The sequence below is a fragment of the Zootoca vivipara genome, chromosome 11 (assembly GCF_965207765.1).
Source record: "Zootoca vivipara chromosome 11, rZooViv2.hap1.1, whole genome shotgun sequence".
NCBI lineage: Eukaryota > Metazoa > Chordata > Lepidosauria > Squamata > Lacertidae > Zootoca > Zootoca vivipara.
Genome location: NC_142594.1, coordinates 21,222,801 through 21,242,399, shown reverse-complemented (window position 1 = coordinate 21,242,399; position 19,599 = coordinate 21,222,801). Strand labels below are relative to the sequence as shown.

Here is a 19,599-nt window from a genome sequence, read left to right as displayed (position 1 = left end):
TAACCCATATTTAATTTTTATTTTATTGTTTTATCACAGCCTCTAGGAGGAGGGCCAGCAGAGATGGAGGAAGCTCAGGAACCAGCAGGAGCGAAATCCCTCAGGCATTGGGGAACCTCTTTGCAGAGGGTTTTCCTGTTCTGAGACCAGTAGGCCAAAGGGATCTGACAGGTAAAAAAACAACATTGTTCTATTTAAATACATCGTCCTCTTGAAGCAACTAGAGCCTGGGTAAACAGAACACGATGTTTTTTTTCTTATGATATGTTTGAAAGAGACACTAATTTATTCTTCAGAAACAAAAAACTCTTAAATATCTGTTTCAGTAAAACATTGTAGGGCAAGCTTCTTTGACTCTCCCTTTACACTCAGTTTCCCTAGCAACAATCTTATTTTGGCCCAGGATAGGAAACCCATCAAAACATTATTTTTATTTATTTAAAAGCCACTGTTAACCACTCTTCAGCCATGGCTCGCAAGAGCAGTTTTTGGATTGGCCCATAAAAACAAATGCATCAAAAAAACCGTATGGAAAAACTGGATAGCTGCAGGTTCAATCCCCACAAGGGACAGCTGCAAATTCCTGCATTGCGGGAGTTGAACTTAGATGATCCTCAGGGTCCCTTCCAACTCTACGATTCTATTCTGTTATGTTGTGGGGGGCAATCTGGCATAAAAAGCAGAAACGATACACAGAACAAAAGGAGTTGGGCAAGTGCAAGGCAACTGGGGAACCGGAGGTACTTGCCTTATAATATCAAGTCAAACCATTGGCCATCTAGCTCTTTCTTGCTTTACTGACAGGAAGCATCTCTCGGGGGTTTCAGGCAGCAGTCCCTCCCAGCCCTCCCTGGAGATGTCGGGGTTGTATGGAAACTAGAAGCTCTGCCCCTGAGTGTTGTCCTTTCATATTCAGGCCCTTTGGCTGGAGCTGACAATAACACCAAGAGGCCACCAGGAGAACCTCTCTTGGAAGGACATTTCAAAGATGGAGTGCCACCACAGAAAAAGCCCCGTCTCTGGTCATCAGCCATCGCACGTCAGACAATGGAGGGGAGGGAGAAGGCAGCAAACACGGAACAAGGCCTCTGAGGCAGGGCAGGCTCCCCTGGTCCCAAGCCATTGAGTGAAAACCGGTCCTAGGAAATGGACTAGCAGTTAAGTGTAGCATTTTCTGGTGTTGAGACGTTCCATATGCCCAGTTAACAACCCCAATGCTGCCTCTTCCGCTCACTGCAGCTCCCAGTCTTCAGAAGGCAGCCCCACCAACAACACACTGCAGCAGTCTAAAAAGCGATGTGACACTGAGAACCATGGCCAGCTTTATCTTTATATACATAGGCTCTCGTTCCGATGAGAGAAATCTAATTAAAGCAACCAGTTTATTGGGGGAATGTGCATCGGACATGGCAGGCTTAATAAGCTGGGTGGAAAGGGCAAAAAACACCCAGATCTGTCCCTACCATGAATGCAACATCTGCCCCAGGGCTTCTGCCTCGCCTCGGTGCAACATAACTGAGATGTACAGGAATGATTGCTAATCCCTGTTGAGTAGGAGGCTGTGAATTTCTGTCGTTCGGGTTGGAGCAAGATGTGTCGGGGTTTCAGCCACCTCTGCTCTGCCTCCTGGGAAACGGCCAAGTCACTGTTGATATTGCAGCGTCCGACAGCTAAGCTGTAGGATTGGAATGACAGGCAGGCAATGGGGACTTGTGGCAAAGGGAAACGAGATTTGCGAAGAGGCTGAGCAGGACAAATTCTTGTCTCTTTTTTTTGTTTGTCCCTCAAAGCGAGTGGCCCTGTGCCATTTATACCTTGGTTTATTTGCAGCTTCCTAAAACTTTTATTTGGTTTCCTCAGGTGGTCGGGCGGGTCAGCCAAGTGCTGTAAGGACATCTCCTCCTGCAAAGGGTCCAGAGCCACCGGACAATAATGGGAAGGCCAGCGGCAACCTTCAAACTGCGTCTGACAGCCCCAAACCAGCAAGTCCACCGGAAGCATCCAAGGCCCAGCAAGCGATTCCAGCTCGTCCCAACATCCCCGCTCCTCCTCCGCCGCCATCGCCTTCCTCCAGCAAACCTTCTCTTATATTTCCCCCTCCTCCATCTCTCCCCCCTCCTCTGCTTGAAAATCCCGAGAACCTCCCCTCCCCAAGCACTGCTGTTCCTTCTCCTCGCAAAATCCCAGCATCTCCTTCACACATGCCGCCACCGCCACCCCCTCTCCCTCCCTTGCCTTTAGCGCCCCCTACTTCACTCCCAGGCAAAACCAGCGAGTGCCCCAGCCCATTGGCCTCCCAGCTTGACCTAAGGCTCAGTTCCCCTTCCGTGCCACCTCCGCCACCACCCCCAGTGCCTTCTATGTCCACCTTTTCCTCACACAGGACGTCTTTGCCGCTGCCCCCTTCGCCAACCTCTAGCAGTGCCTCGAGCGGCAGTGGCGAAGCCCCGCCTCCGCTGCCCCCCAAGTCGCCGTTTGTGCAGGCCCAGATGCAGAAGCCCAGCATTCAGTCGCTGCCTCTTCCCCCAGCCCCTCCAAGCACACAGCAAGTGGCTGTGACTCACAAGAGGAGACAAGGCAGAGGCGGAGGTAGGAATGGCACTCTTTAGCTGCATCGCTGCTGGTCCATTTCAACGTACCATTGTCCAAAATGCAGGGGTAGGCCAGGGCCGTGGCCGGCAGCTTCCAGCATCCCCTAACATTGGCTACGCGGGCTGGCGCTGGAGGGAGGTGTCATCTTTGCTGCGACCGTGTATCACTGCAAACCTGGAAGTGGCAAAACTGCCCTAAAGGAATGCAAAAAGGGAAATCCCGCAAGCCTTTGCAAGTGCAATCCCACAAGCCCTTGCACCAACCGTTGAGGCCTGTGGAGAGTTTGAGCAAAGAGGTTTGGAGGGAGTGATTTTGGCGTTTCCAGGCTTTTTCGATGGCGTTCCCAATATATGCAATTTCATTTAAACGCGCAGTGCCTTGGAACGTAACCGCTGCACGTAAATGTGAGGAGTTGCTAAAGCACGCCAGACCCGAGTACAGCGAGGCATGCCTTTCTTTTGTATATGCTTTGATTTGTAGAGGAGAGCAAAATCTAAACTAAGCGTGGGGCTGGCAGTGGGGAAGCCATCTTTGTACGCAACTGCAGAATTAATGGGTGTATGTAAAAATCAGAGGAAGCGAAAGCTTACGTTTGAAATGGTCTCTCTCTATATTTCAAGCACACTGGTTCTCCCAAAGAATCTTGGGGACTGTAGTTTACCCCCACAAAGAGAGCTACAAATTACCCTACCTTTAAGCAGCTAGTGCTCCCATGACTCTTGGAGGGGGAAGAGTGGTTTGCTTTAAATATATGGTGTGTATGCAGCCTTACTTAAATCTAGTGAACAGGCAGGTTTGCAGGCAAGTAAATAGCAACAAATGAATGGGACGCATAGAAAGAGGGATAATCATGGGGCCATTCAGACTCTCTTAACTGCACATTCAGAACACTTGCCATTGTACAGCTCTACTGGGAATGCACTGCTTTAGGACAAATTGAATGTTCACCTGTTCTTTCAACAACAACAATAAATACCCTTTTAAAATATGTTGGGGAGGGGGTGGGGCTTACTGGGTTGTTGTTTTTTATTTTTGCAGTATTACGTATTTTGCGTTTTTATATTGTGGTTTCATGTTGTCACCACCCTGAGTCCTCAGGGTATAGGTTGGTATACAAATGTAATAAATAATAATGAATAAGATCATCCTTGTCCATCGAAAGCAAGCACCTTGGAAAGTGGGTAAGATTAGAAATTTATTTCACAATGGGAGTCCTGTTGCGCTCAGGTTCTGCTTTCCATGGGTGTCTGGGTGTCCACTGTAAAGACAGGTTGTTGGACTACCGGTAGATATGTTCTCACAATGTTAGAATCAGCAGCATTGCATTTCCCCTGCGCAGATATTGCACAGAGGGACTACTATTGTTGTTTTACGTAGGTTGCATGTCAACTAGCCTGCAGTTTAAAGTGGTCTCATGCCAAAAGGGCTGCAACATAGGGGTTTTCTGAATATTTAGTCCTGCTCTTTGCCTATAGCCTACTTCACAGGGATGGTGTACAGGTTATTTACGTTAGCCTGAGCTCCTTGGGAGGAGGAGAAGATGTAAGTGTATTAAAAAAAAAAAAACAAGTACGTATGTCTGATGCAAAGTTTGCTTATCTTCTCTGAGCCTTTTTCTAATGTATACTTTCTCTTAGGAAAGCTGATGCCACCCCCAGTACCTCCTGCAAGGTCTCCGACAACTGAACTCTCAAGCAAATGCCAGTATGCCCAAGTATCTCCATGGCTGCCTAGCCCAGACCTCTGCTCGGCAATTAAGAATGGAGCAGTCCACATAATGGGTAACGTTGATAAATTTACATCTCTGCCCTGCCCAAAGATAAAAATGGCAAGCTTAAAGCTTGCAGGAACTTGTCTTCTCGCAAAACGATGGGGTATTCACCCATGAATAAGGTGTTCTAATTTACTAAGGAATGGCAAGAGAAGAACCTAAACAATGATATAGAAAAAAAAGCAAATGTGCATCAGTAAATTTTAAGTATGTATCGTTTTTCTACAGTTCCTTGAATTTGTTGAATTGTTGTATCTCAAAGGGGTGTTTTCCATTTGATTCTCCAGATGACTTTGAATCTAAATTTACTTTCCATTCCGTGGAAGAATTTCCCCCTCCTGATGAGTTTAAGCCATGCCAGAAAATTTATCCTAGCCAGGAAGCTAGAGGTAAGTGAGAAAGTTCTGATCCCTTCAGGAGTGTTAAATTATTCTACTCCTCTTGCTTAAGACTAGAAACGGTTGCGTCATTATGACTCCTTAGACATTTTCAAGAAACAGTGGCCTGGTCAAAAATAGAGGAGATGCTCACTAGACAGAAGTCTGCTTGGTCAGATCATGTAAATAAAAATAATCTGTGAGAGTTTTGCAGCTAGCATTGAAGGACTTGTTTCTATGTGCTAGGAAGCCATTGGCTTAGGTCACCTGGCTTGAATCCTCACTGCAGAATCTCCTTTAGCATTCTGAACTTGACTGTTAAATGAGTCAACCTATGAAACTCATGTTATCAGAATAAATCACAAGACTCGGATGCGTGCCTGGTTGGATTCGAAGGCACTGAAAGATAAAGTGGCTTCTCCTTGCATGTCAGAAGCATCTACGGACTTGGTTGTTTGCCTGTGGCTCTTTGTCATTTTGGTTTTCGATCTAGCCTTTTATTTTTACAGATAGCACCAACAACCCTCCATTAAGGACACAAGTCAGATGAGAGATCTCAGAAGCAGGAGCATCACTGAAAGGATCAACAGAGTTATTGTGCAACGTAGGACCCTGTTTTGATGACCGCACAGTACATGCAGGCAAAACTGGCGCTACATCCAAGATCATACGTGGTAAACGGTGGGATTGACTGGACTAGGACAGAGTTGGAAACCTATTGTTGTGTAATTCAGTTTCAATTGCTTTAAACCTGGGCTGAGATTTGTTTTTAATTTTGTGGAATACTCAGTATATATACACATATAAAACGTGCAGCCCACCTGTGTGGGGCATACTTTATTTTAGCATGAGTGTTCACCCTGTTCAAAATGCAAACGAGTTTGCATAGATAACAATGGTTGAAGTTCCTGCCTGTACTATCTGCTGGGTATAATTTATTCGACCAAGTAAATCATGCTTTCAAACTAGGTTTGCTGTATTTAAATGTATGCAACTTCCCACCCACCCTCTCTTAGGAATTCTGTGCATTGTACAGTAACATTTTTTAATTTTTATAAATCCCCTTCTTTGCCTCTCTGTAGTTACACTGAATGGCTTTCCAGTTAAAGCAGTGGTGTGGATTGCCAGTGGAACGCAGTATGTGTGCATATATGTATATTTAAGTGCATAGGTGACTGGCACTAATCTTCCTTGGCACAGCAGAGGATGGTACTAGGTGTTCACTGGAAAATGCACAAGCTCCAGCTGATTAGCAAGCGTGGAATACATTCTCCTAAATTTTGTCATATTGCTGCCTTTCGCACGTCACCAACATCCCTCCTAGATGCTCTGTCCCATCCATCCCTTTGTTTAGGAAGTGGAGGAAAACCTGACAGCTGACTATTGAAATGAGGCAAAGAATAATAGAATGTATATTGACTAATGAGCATCTGGGGCTGAAATGTAGGCTTTTCACTACACGACTGTATACTGTCCTGGCATATAGTATATTTATGATGTTAACATCCCCAGCAAATCTGAAGGACCAAACTAGATGGTTATATGGCTCTAATAGTTTCCCAATAATTTTGCTCCAGATGTAGAGCATCGACAGGAAGCTGGAGGAAATGCAGCAGGGGAAACATTTTGAATAAGGAAAAATAGAGTTCAGTACCTTCCTCTGCCACTCTTGCTTTCAAACTGGCAGTGTCCTCTGCTTGCTTTGCATTAAAGGGGGGGGGGGGAGAGAGAGAGATATATGCCAGTATCTTACTCGCAGGGGCCAGGCTAGGTACCATAACAAAAATATGTAAGAACAGGTGTTCTTTTTTACGTGTGTGTGTGCTGTGATATTCAGCTTGGCTCCTGAGAGTAGGCTACTAGCACCTCTGATTTTAGCAACAAACTAATCTACAATCTAAAGTTCTACTTAAATGATGTTTCAGAGGTGGGAAAGAGCAATGTAACACCTGTTCTTTCAGCTAGCTTTAACACACAAGTTCCTAATGCGCTTATGATACAGCAGCAACCAGAAAACGGGGCATCAGTCTGCATTAGGGGATAGAGGTGAGCAGGTTGTGAGGGCTGAATGATTCTTGATTTTTAAATAAGGGAGCAAGCATCCCTATTGGTCTCCTTGACTACTGAACTCTGCCCATTTTATCTCTAGCAGGGAGAAAGAAGTGCAAAATGGGAGTCCGCATGCACCTAGAAAAATAGCAGCAAAGTCTTTCTGTGAATTGGATATTTAGAAACAAAGAAGTGTTCTCAATAGTATGAAAAATACCATGTGATTTCATTTCAAAACGCCATGCTAAATGTAACTTCATCTTTTTTTTTTCTCTTGGGAGTCAGTAAATGGTTGAAAAGTGCTTTCATTTAGATCTGCAGATATTAAATTATCATCAAACACATGTTTTGCTTTCTAATATGTTACAATGGATCTATTTCAGATTCCCCCTGTATAAAAACTTATTAGATTTGGTAGAAAACACTGAGGGCCAGAGTTATAACTAAGCTTGAATTGGTAACCAGGAGACGATGTCTAATTCAGTAGTAAGTTTTATCCTTAGGATTTATTCTTCACTGGAAGAAAAACCAGGAGGAAAGTGTACAGAAGTATTTAGCCACTCAAGAGATTACTCTGTGCAGAAACCATTTTATTAGTTTTGTCAATCAGCATTGTCTAATACACGAATCCCAGATGATTGCAAGCCCATGTTCCCACAAGAAATATGTAAACAAAGATTTACAGATTCTGACTCAATTGGATGCTGCTCATGCCAACATATCTTGGGTGAGGCAGCAGGGCCTCCCCCCCCCCCCAACATACCCCAAGCCTTTGGTTAGTGTGACACAGGAGTGGAGAACATATAGCCCTCCAGCTGCACTCCAACTCCCATTGTCCCTAGCAAGCATGGCCAATGTGCAGGGATGATGGGAGTTGTAGTTCAGCAACAGCTGGTGGGCCAGAGGTTCCCTGCACCTACTATAGAGGAAACTACAGAAACCAAAATGTACTTTTACTGCCTAAGATTCACCAAGCCCTATAATTTCCAACTGCCTTTTTGATGCCTCTTCTGTGGATTGAAATAAGTAGTAACGCGTCAACTTACTTTATATTTTAGGCATTTTATTTAGAAACTGTGTGTGCACATGCACTTCTGACATAGTATTTGAGCAATGAGGGAGTTACATGGGCTCCACAAAGTTGCAACCGAGGAGGAGGAAAATAGGCTGAGTCTCAAGCTAGTTTCTGAAAGTATCAACAAAGAGAAAGCCATCCCACAACTCTTGCACTTGCTTCTATCTCCTCCTCAGTTGCCAGGATCTTCCATAAACTACACTTACACTGAAAGCTCAAGATCTGTGTGGTGTTCAGCAATGGACTATGTTGGGGTTTCCCCTCTTAAGAAAAAAATTAAGGGTTGTGAACACACACAGCTCACTTGGTGGTAGGAAATCTTAATCTACAGGACTAGCACCATAGTTTCTAGAATTTAATTATGTTTGCTTGATACTTACAGGTTATATGATTGCTCTCATCCTTTTTTTAAGAACAGAAGCAATGATCCGGAGCAAAGGCTTACATACATTTCAGCTAATGGCAAGCAGAGTTTGACTTCCACTTTGACCATGTCTGATGCAAATCTACACAACACTGACAAAAATGCAAACCACACAAAGGAAGACAGATTCAACATGAACATAACAATCAGGGAAGAGTATCATGTTTATCCTCGGCCATTTCACAATGCCAATGAGCCAATAATTTAGTTTCCCCATGTGAGGAAAAGAGAGATTCACATTGTACATTAGTCTTGTTTTGGTACAATTATGGGATCAGAGGTGTACCTAGGATCCCTTGGCAAGGAGCTGTCTTGGCCTGCATATTGCCTCGAAATGTTGCAGGGCAAGGGTCGGCAAGGTTTACCTCTCCTGGGCCAATTCACATGTCTCTGGGGGCTGGAGCGTGCGTGTGAGCGCGTGCGCACCCACGATTTCCTGCGCCACAGAAGCGAGTACCCACACTGCACTGCGCCTGTTTAGCGCAGCATGCGAGAACTCGCCAAATGGGCAGTTTGGTGGCTGCTCGTGGGCCGGTTAAACAACCCCCGTGGGACACTTGTGGCCCATGGGCCTTAGGTTGCCGACACCTGTTGTAAGCCAACCCTGCTGAGTATCTCTGCCCCCCAAGCCCTATCCTGATTGGCATCACTGAGCATTCCCGAACCTTTTAATAGTTGTGTTAAGAGAGAACATTTCAACAGGAATGGCGTAGGGCTGGGCAATATGTTGGCGAAAAGCGGCTTGAAGTCCATATCATGATATCTGTTTCATAATTTTTGACCAGGCAATGTATCACAAATCAAGGTGTGTGTGTGTGCGTGCGTATGCTATGCCAAAATCATACTGTGGGGGAAAACCATGAAGCCAGCCAATGCCTCTACATAGCTCCATATACTTCAGACATTGAGATGTATCGTTATATTGTGATATTTAGCTGGTGGTACATCACAATGTTGAAAGCTGGATATTGCCCAGCCCTAGCATGGCTTTACAAACGCAAAAGTGTGCACAGGGGTACAGCCTCAGAGCTCATCAGGAAAATGTACAAGACCTCACAATTAGCTTTTTAACTATAAATAGTTAAATGTACAGTGATCTATTTTGCCTTGCCTATGAAATGTAATTGAACAGAAAACAGTTGCTGTAATTAGAAATTTAAATAATCATCTAACAAACATCAAAGGCGAGACACACACACACACCATCTTATCTGAGTGAGGAACTGGCAGGGTGAGTTTGAGCAAGGGTGGGAAATGAGGACTTCCACCTCCAGGCACCCCTGCTGAGGAGTTGCTCCTCCTGGCAGGAAAGAGAAGCAGGAACCAAGCTCCTTTGATGCTGCTCCTCCTGGTTTGGAGAGGAACCTCACGGGCAGCAGACCAGCCTTTGGAACTCCTGTCCTGGACAGCGCCAGCACCCTCTGTGGGCTTCTGCAAAGGCACTTGCTCTCTTGTCTGCCTGGCCCTGTGCTTCTTGCAGGAGTGCCAGGCTGTGAAGGCACCCTCCCCTAGAGCTGGCATGTCCAGCCCCCCTGCCTCTGGCTCTTCCCAAGATGCTTGCAAACTAGAGGAAGTGGCTGCTGCTCAGGCTCATTGCCCCAACAGCCTTTCCCGATTTGCTAACTTTGACTGACATATGGTGGGGAGAGGGAAGGAAGAAAGCAATGGTGCTTCTAGCCTGCCAGGAGGGTAGACTCAATGCTTTGGAAGCGCTCTCTCTTGCTGGGTGCTGCAACAGCATCCCTTCCTCTCCTGTGCTGATTTTTGCATGTCCCCACCTCCCCGGTCCTGCACCCCTGGCAGGGGCCAGTTTCACCACCCCCTAGGTACGCCTCTGTATATTTTTCGACTAAGTGCCAAAGACAGCTCACAAAGGAACAATGAAATCTACTGCCTATCATCAGTCCCAGCCAGCATGACCAGCAGGCAAGAATGATCAGAATTGTGCTCCCAGCTACATATGGAGAGCCATAAGTTCCCCATCCTTGGTGTAAGCAAATATCTGAACAAATTCTGGCCATTTCACTGGAACAATTGCCTTTCCTAAGCAGCTATGGTACAGTTCCCACAACCAAATTAAGGTTCTTGATCTTACCTTCAGTTGTAAGCTTGCTTCTCTCTCTCTCTAAATGCTTAGGCCAATTCACACTGTTCAGAACTCTATTTTGGGGAGAAATTGATTATTCAAATGTAATCTTCGCAGCCTGATATGCAGTAATATGGAACGATAGGTGAGAGAAGCAAGAAAGGAAAAGAAAAGAAAAGAAAAGAAAAGAAAAGAAAAGAAAGCTACTAGCCCAAAATGTGCATAGGTGAGGCAGCACACAGCTCAACAGACCCAACTCTAAATTGCCAGAACTAGAACAAGTGAGAAGCTTGTTCCACTGTTGACAATTATACCATGTACCTGCTGTATTTTGTCCTTTTACATGTGGATCAAACTTTTCAGGCAAAACTTTTCAGGCTCATTTTGATTTGCAATATTTAGAACTACATGGACTCTGGCTATTTGTCATTCTTAGTTTTGGTTGCCCAGATGAATGAAAAAAACGTTCTGCATTACATTAGCCAGCATGCACACATGTCAGTGAAGGCCCTCTTTCCATAACACACACAGGACAACACAGGAGGAAAAGAAAAGAAAGGGGGGGGGGAAGGAATGTGTTATCGGGATACAGCTACTGAGGAACTTTTTCTAAAAAGAGGGCAATTTCTTCCAAAAATCCGGCAATATGGCAAGAATATCTTTCAAGGCCTGAAGAGCTTTATGGTCTTCTTATGTGAAGGCTAAAGGTGTCTACGGTCACTGCAATGAGAAAAAGCAAAGCTTTAATATTCACTGTTAATCACAAATGCAAGTTTAAATGCCGGGTGGGAATATCCAAATCCATTAGGAGACTTTGCAAAATAACCACAACCCATAAAACATCAGTTTCTTATTCACAATTGCAGATTTAGGTCTGAGATACAAAGGGACTGGACCAAACAGTGAAGCCAACTTATATTTCTAAAAAAAGTAGTTATTGGTATGAAGATATGAAAAGGACTCACTTCACTTGAAGAACTTAATTTCTGTATCAACGCAGTCATAGAAAAGGTCCTCTACTTCAGAAGGATCAAGAACTTCCGAGCTGGTAATAATGCTCTCCATTGCGTCCAAGCCTTGCTTTTCGAGGTCTAACATGGTTCTTCTCAGCTTCTCTCCTTTTTCCTACAAAAATCAATGGCCAGCATGAAACGCCTATGAAAAGTGTCTGAAAGTCAGAATGTTTATTCGGCTTTACGCCCATCATAAAACACAACACAACAAAATAAATCAAATAAAACAGCGGACTCGTTCAAGCCTCAAATAATATAAATCTTCTCAAAACTTGTATGTGCATCCATGTGTGTGTTGCACAAACATAGCACAACAGTCAAACCACAGCAGTACCTCTGTTGAGTTTTAAAATACCAGTTCTGGAAAAAAGGATGCTTTCGCCCAGAGATCATGTTGAAATAAAAACAAGTACAGTGGAACCTCGGTTTATGAACACCTCGGTTTATGAATTTTCGGTTTACGAACGCCGCGGACCCATCTGGAACGGATTAATTCACTTTCCATTACTTTCAATGGGAAAGTTCGCTTCAGTTTATGAACGCTTCAGTTTATGAACAGACTTCCGGAACCAATTACACCCATGTTTCAGTTTATGAACGCTTCAGTTTAAGTACTCCGCGGACCCGTCTGGAACGGATTAATCCACTTTCCATTACTTTCAATGGGAAAGTTCGCTTCAGGTTATGAACGGTTACTCCGCAGACCGTCTGGAACGGATTAATCCACTTTCCATTACTTTCAATGGGAAAGTTCGCTTCAGTTTATGAACGCTTCAGTTTATGAACAGACTTCCGGGACCAATTGTGTTCATAAACCGAGGTACCACTGTACAGCCTAGTTTACATATTCCTTTCTCTCTGCAATGAGGGGTGGAGTATATGAGTTTAAGATTCGAGGAAGGAGATCTTTAAACATTACACTACAACTCTAGGTGGTGTTTTCTCTGTGGGCGAGTCCTGCAACATTGTGGTAAATGTTTTAACATCCCTCAACCATGTAGGCATGGCTTATCACAGCCAATTCTGTGGGAGAGAACCACAGACTCCTATGTTTATCACCCTCAAAGTTTATCAATACCGAGGGGAAAGGGACAAACAAGAATGTGCCTTAAGAAGAATGGTAACATTTACTGGACTTAAAAAACAGCTTAGAGGCCATTTTTGCTTCATACAACAAGTGGGACTGCAACAAAATGTTGCGGTGTAGAGGATTCCTTGTCAGACAACAGTGCCTTTCTTGCAGAATACTTGCCCCACCACAGTGTCCAGTCTGCATTCCATGCTCTGGCTGTTTGGGGCTTTCCTTCCCTTTTTTGGATTTATTTTTTCCAAAGCATCTTTTGCAGTACAATACTGCAACCCTTTGAGGGTCCCCCTCACCAATGCCTGCTTGTGTATGGATGGTGCCATTTCACCCATATTAAGGATCTATACTTGGAAAATGAGCTTGCCAGATAGCTGGAATGAGATTTGGAATAAAGCTTCCCCATATCACTTTCTTGCTGGATCCATTACAATTAATTTATGTATTGCTGGAAGGGAAACTCATTCACTTACACTGCACACTTCGTCAAACTGGCAGATATCAATTTCAGGTTTTCAACAGATAATGGTTTAACCCTCAAGACTACTGCCCTTGCTATCTTCCAGACCTAAGCTACAAGTATCTCCTCCTAAATACTTCCCAACAGCCAACGGGCCTTTCAACAAAATATCTCATTGCAACATCTGCACCACTCCTTTGGGACCCTCCCCTTAACTTAATGGGATAAATCCAAGAGGTGCCCAATCACTGGGGCACCTGGAAATTTGAATGCAAGCATTAAGGAACTGAAATGTCAAAAGGACCACCACCTCTTGCATGAACCTGCCCAAGCATGCTGTTATTCCTAAGGGCTTGCTCTGCCCCTCCCTCATCAGAGGTAAGGTGGGTGGTGACCAGATACACAGCCCTATTTTTGAAATTCCTTCCCCTAGGGCAGGGATTGGGAGCCTGTGGGCCTTCAGGTATTGTTGGCTTTCAACTCCCATCAAGCCCTACCAACATGGCCACTGTTTAGGGGTGATGCAACATCTGAAGGGACGAATATCAAGCTCCCCATCCTTGCCGGGGTCTTCCTCTTGCAGTTCTCGGATGATGCCTTTAAGTGCCGGGGGGGGGGGGAATCATAGGTGCCAAGTTCCGGATTGAAAAATCCGGGATCAGCAGTGTCGCGGCACCGGAAGTTGCTTCTACGCACTTCTGGACATGCGTAGAAGCGACTTCCGATGCCGCTGTGCCCATTTCCAAAATGTCTGCAGCGCCAGAAGTCGCTTTTACGCACTTCCAGAAGTGAGGACATTTTGGAAATGGGCACAGCGGCATCGGAAGTCGCTTCTACACATGTCCAGAAGTGCGTAGAAGCAACTTCTGGTGCCAGCGCGGCACCAGAAGAACATGGCCACCGGTAGGAGCTCCGTAATCTGGGGGAATACGGGGTATTTTGCCATTTGGGACACCTGCGGGAAACGGTAAGAAAATATGGGAGTTTCCCGGGGAAAACCGGGTACTTGGCAGCTATGGGAAGAAGGGCGGAATTCTGTGCACAGAAAACTAACACTTTAGAGGGGGAAGAAGGGTAAAATATTTCAGGTGTGGATTTTCCACAGGCAAGATTATTTTGAGGTGAGGAAGATTTCGTACATCTTGCTCAGATATGAAATATTCTCTCTTTTTAAAGTTTACAATGACCTAAAAGGGCATTTAACTGAATTTCAAGGGCTCAGGAGGAATGAAACAGAACATTTTTCATTTTTCACTGATGTATTTTCAGAGTGCTGGTTTACCTGCTCATTCTCCATGACTGATCGGGCCCACTCGTGTGCTTTGTACAATTCGTGTCTGCGGTCTGGTTTCTCCTGGAACCGAGGGATTTTTTTCACAGGATCATCACTACCAAAAATGGGTGACTGTACTTTTGATACTAATTTTACATCATCGACGAAGATAAAAGGTTTAAATATGGACCTGAAAGATATCAGAGGAATCACTAATCGTTAGCGAGGGCTACATTTTATATTATCACCTAGCAGTTTGCTCAGCTTGTTTTAAAAACAGAAAGAAAAGAATATCACACAAACTTGGATGTGTTGCATAAAATAACTGGGCCATATGAAAAGAGGCATTAACAGTAACACAGAGATAAAAAGCCATAAGACAGACTACTCTTAACTTTAAACATAATTACTAAATCAGTTCCTTCTAATTGTTTGAAGATTAGGACTTCTCTTTCCTTTGATTGTTAGGGAATAAGCCAGTCTATGCCATGAAGACTAGCTTAGCAAATATATGATTTTAATCCTGACATATTCTGCACAGAGCGGTTATTCAAAATTAGAATAGATGCACGATGTGTTTAGCAACATTTACAAGACAATGATGCTGTTTTTAAGAAATGCCTGCACAAATTGGTATATTCAAATCTTCTTTGTCCACATTACTCTGGGGCTCCATTAAGATATTTTAGATGAGATCTGCAACACACTTTTTGGATTCAATGACGTTTTCTTTCAAAGTGCTAAAACTTTTTAGACAGATTTGCGTACATTTCCACTTCTCTAGCTTTGAGGAACATTTTTTTTAATACGAATAAATTGCACCAAAAAGAGAAGACCAGGGAACTGGAATATCAGCAAATCTCCTTCTGAATAACAAAATGCAGCTTTCCTTGAGAAGAAAAGCAAGCAAGTTAAATTAACTGTACTGCTTTCTGCTTCTCCTTTTGCTTTTCATCCCTTTTATTTGTGGAAGATATGACATTAAAGGGGTTTGCTTCTACTCAGAATCTCCCTTCCATTATCCAAGGCGGGACTCTGAGCAAGCAATAAATGCCACAAGGAGGATTAAAGGGTAAGACCTACTGTATGGAATGCTAATGAAGAACTATTGATCTTTTCATCGGGAATTGCAAAATGGCTGCTATTTTCCCAAATACTTTAGAGAGTAAATTGAGGTTCTCATCAACTGCAGTCAGTAGAAGAGCGGTAAACCCTTGTCCTGAAAATGACAAGAATGACCCAAAGAATTGCGCTGACAGAAAACAAAGGATATGGCGACTCAAAAGTGCCTCACTTTACACTGATGCTTTTAAATAGTGTTGAGTGAAGTTAGGTGCGTAACCAAAAATGATCCACTACATTCACATTTGCTTTTCTTAGGGAAACTTACCAACCTATTCAATATATGGTCCAGTATTCTCTCCTATTAGAGGACTTATCCACACTTAAGGAACAAGCCTTATGACCTATAGATTATTAGGTAAAACACTCTCTACAGCAGAAGTAAACATTCAAAGATGTCTCTGTGAAAATATTCTGATGGAGGAGAGAAATAGGGAAAGACTGGCAAAAGAGAGATCTTGATGAACTATTTTGCATGCAGTTTACAGCAAATGGATTAGCAGAGTGTGAATAAATGCTGATGCCGTTAAAAACAGAACGCAGCTCTAGCTCTCAGGCTCAAAATGGTAGCTAGGAAAGCAATAAATAGCCCCGATGCAGCAGGAGCCACTGTCGGAATTTTTGCTGAGTCAACGTAGCTTCTACTTAGTCAAAGGCAGTACGAAACAGGCTAATAGGGTTGCCATGTTGAAACTGAAGTAGGTTCTGCCATAGGTCAGATCAGCTGACTCGCCTGCCTTTTTGCCTTCCCAACCCGCCTGACGCATCCAGACTGAGGGCAGCGATTGCAGAAATGGGAACTTTCGGCAAAGAAGAGACCCCTTTGATTGCTTCCCTGCATCGATTAACTTTGCATCAGGAAACAACATGGAATTCGCTCGATAAACAAGTTTTTAAAATGCAAAACTAGAAATTAATTTTTGAGGCTTGAAAAAGTACTGGGAGCCTGCCAGGCACTTTCTCCAATATACCTTGATGGATCTGGTGTGCCGGTAAAAAAATGGATGCACGGGGAACTAAGATTCTGAGGTAATACCGACACCATGCTTGATGTAGTAAGAAAAGACTCTGAATCCACACATATACCGCCAGGCTTATCCCGCAAGATGTCAATCATCATTTCCACAGTGATAGCGCCTACAAAAATCAAAACAGAGGCATTAACAGGGTAATAATTTTAGGTCTCTCCTACACTGCTGCTCCCGCACTGGGCAGAGGTTGGGTCCCTTCCCAGCCTGTAACTCAAACTAGTTAATTCCATAAAGGGGGGGATCTCTAATTGTTAATAAGTGATCAAAGATTTGCTAACATTTACACCATGAGAGGCACTGATGCTTCCATAGGTCTATTGGCTGGAAGGCAGCCAAATATCTCCAAGTCTCTCTCGCTTACAAGCATCTCTGAAGCATCACTTATACACAGAATACACTCATGGCTTATTATACCGTTTTTCCCTTCCAAGAAGGAAATGCATAATCTTACCAACAGAAGTGAAATTTTCAAAACTTAGTTCACGCTTTTGGCTACAAGCTTTGTTCCTCAAAAGTGGAGGAGTAGTGGTGGATTTTCTACGTACCTTCTTGCTTCTCTAGGCTCTCCTTCGCCAAACAACAATCTGAATGGTTATCAGCCTGAGAAAATACTTGAGAAAAGTTGAACTCTGTATCTGCAGTCCACCACCCTTGACCTTCTGCATAACTCCTAAGCTCAGGATGCTCTGCATCAATCTTTGTAGTTAAGGAAAGCTGGCTGCAAATGCACTTGACTCCCTCTATGAAAAAACAATTCATACATTCTATTGCCATTCATTAAATGCAAATTTAAGCTGAATCTATTTTACATCGTGCAATATCAATCAATTAGGCATGCAGAGATTACGAAATGCGGGTGGCAAAATTCATTTCCGTGGTACTGTGATGGGATCCCCATTCTCAGAGTCAAATACTTTTGAGGATTATTTGTAAATAACATGCAGAGTGAATCAAGAATCATCACACCCGCTCATCGGTCTTACAAAAGACAGAGGGCTGGATCCAGACTAAGTCAATGAGCCAAGTTAGTCATGACTTAGTTGAGCTGAAGTTTTGCTTATTTCAACTGGAACTAACATAGTTTGCTTCAAATGCAATATGCTAATGTAAGGGACAAGAGCAGGAACGAAGTAGCTCCTCTCCATCCATAAGCCCATTAGCTCTGTGAACCAACACACTGCCTTTCATGATGCAGAGATGATCATTCAATGCAGCATGAGGTTTTCCTTCTACCCCAATGGAGCAGCAAAGTGCAGTAGTTATCTTCCCAACCACCCCCAAAGGGATCTTAAAAGAGACAAGGACCACCTCTGTGCAACAAACTCACAAGGGAAACCTACAGAAAAAATTACCAAAGTGTATCTGTGTTGGTGGAGTCCAAATAATTGGTGCATATCGCTTTTCTAGGACACATACAAGAGAACAGTTGTCCCTTTCAGTATAAGACCATATAGTGTCACCAATTAACTTACAAGTTGCTGAGAATGCTACTACGTCCTAGAAAAATAGGCTTGAGAGCAAAACATGAAGTCTACCTTACACCTGTGGTGTCATAGGAATGCAGAAAGCTGCCTTATTTATACGAAGTTTGAGTATTTGTCCATCAAGCCTAGTATTGTCTACTCTGACAGCTCTCCAAGGGTCTCAACCAGAGGTCTTTCCCAACAGCTGCCACACAATCATTTTAAACTGGAGATCAATGCAATCCTATCCACACTTACCTATGAGTGAGCCCCACTGAATTCCACAAGACTTGTTTCTTAATAGGCATGATGAAGATTGCCCTGTTAGAGTTCTGGCCAAGGACTACGATAAGATACAGTAGTCCTATGTGCAAACAGAGCAAGTCCACTGTGAGGGATTCCCCGTTTCCCACCCCTCACTGCTTTAACAACAGAGGCTGCCCCTGTGCTTCTATACAAACGGGAGTAAACCTCCAGTGTCCAAATTGGACTTGTTTCCAGGGTACCTCAGGGCTCTGCGTTTGAAACCTATTGCCACCAGTGGGGTCTCCCTCCCATGGATCCCTACTGCTACAGTGTGCCTCTCCCTTAGGCAACTATGTGGCTCCCTTGGCTTCACTAACCAGCCCTTTGTATGACAGGAGAAAAAGCAAACAGTTTCCTCTTCCACAGGAAAGCTTTGTTCTCGCCTCTTAGTCACACCTCTGAAGGTACTGAGACACTGCCCGAGTCCACGAACGTTTAGGCACATTTAACTTTATTATTTAACTTGAAAACATGGATTTCTCCTGTTCTTAAAAGTGCATATCTTCTTTTCATATAATACATCTTGTTAATACATCCCCTGCATCTTGATAATAACGGTTATAACCTTTCTTTCCATCCACCCGAACCTAGCCTCCTGCTCCCTCTGAAACCCTCCACTCCCCAACTGCCAACCCCCAACTGCCTTTCAACGGTTGTTCCCCTCCAGTTAGAATGTCGTCTAGCTCCGCCTCCCAGGGAACACCTGCCTATCATGGGAGTGATAGGTTAACCCATGATGAACCGGAATCATCATCAGACACTATTCCGCCACATCCACCTTCCTTTTAGTGGAAGTGCTCACATTACTGTGTGTGCCATCCATTGAAACAGGCATCCCCAACCTGCAGCGCTCCAGATATTTTGGCCTACAACTCCCATGATCCCTAGCTAGCAGCACTAGTGGTCAGGGATGATGGGAATTGTAGTCTCAAAACATCTGGAGGGCCAAGTTTGAGGAAGCCTGCTGTAGAGGCTCCATATGAGCATGAGAGTATACGAAGAACTGAGCAAAAAAAGGTTTGGATAAGGCCAGTTGCACAATTGGTCTTAAAACTCAAAAAGGATTTCTATGTACACTTACAAGCCGGAACAAATTTGCGCGTGGGAGACTTAAATTTGATGGTGCACCATTTTAAAGGTTCAGTGAATGTCAGCGACAATTTGAAGCTAATGTGAAAATGTCAGCAAGTCAGAGAGCCACAATTTCAAGGGACGGATGTGACAGTAATGTGCACAATTAACCTTGAATGGGAGAACAAGACCTGCAGATAGAAAAGATCTTTGGTCAACCAACTGTTTCTGCTTGAGTGAAAAGAAAAAAAACTCCACACAGGCAGAAACAGATTTTCTTATGCAGAAAAAGCATTCTGAATCCTGACATAAAATTCAACTAAGCCAGTATGTTAGAAACCTCCAGAAATTGTCCTTAAGGCTAACAATTCAAAACAACAACACAAAACCTGCTTTAAATGG

The 19,599-nt window shown here is 43.9% G+C and overlaps 2 protein-coding genes across 5 annotated transcripts in view; one reads left to right on the top strand and one right to left on the bottom strand.

The window, feature by feature from the left end:
* The window catches only part of WIPF3 (WAS/WASL interacting protein family member 3), a 38,326-nt gene extending 31,193 nt beyond the window's left edge, over nt 1-7,133 (top strand). For all 3 annotated transcript variants that reach the window (XM_035129277.3, XM_088654061.1, XM_035129278.3), the window contains 5 exons: nt 40-171; nt 1,861-2,589; nt 4,230-4,373; nt 4,651-4,752; nt 5,250-7,133. In XM_035129277.3, the coding sequence (XP_034985168.1) occupies nt 40-171; nt 1,861-2,589; nt 4,230-4,373; nt 4,651-4,752; nt 5,250-5,290 (1,148 nt within the window). In that variant the 3' untranslated portion in view covers nt 5,291-7,133. The remainder of the gene's footprint in view (nt 1-39; nt 172-1,860; nt 2,590-4,229; nt 4,374-4,650; nt 4,753-5,249) is intronic.
* Nucleotides 7,134-7,831: 698 nt separating this feature from the next.
* SCRN1 (secernin 1) overlaps nt 7,832-19,599 on the bottom strand; it is a 28,623-nt gene continuing 16,855 nt past the window's right edge. The window contains exons 5-9 of one of the 2 annotated variants that reach the window (XM_035129282.3): nt 16,903-17,097; nt 16,298-16,463; nt 14,214-14,394; nt 11,340-11,499; nt 7,832-11,094 (exon numbers count right to left, since the gene is read on the bottom strand). In XM_035129282.3, the coding sequence (XP_034985173.1) occupies nt 11,341-11,499; nt 14,214-14,394; nt 16,298-16,463; nt 16,903-17,097 (701 nt within the window). In that variant the 3' untranslated portion in view covers nt 7,832-11,094; nt 11,340. The remainder of the gene's footprint in view (nt 11,095-11,339; nt 11,500-14,213; nt 14,395-16,297; nt 16,464-16,902; nt 17,098-19,599) is intronic. The other variant, XM_088654063.1, reaches the window with a different exon arrangement.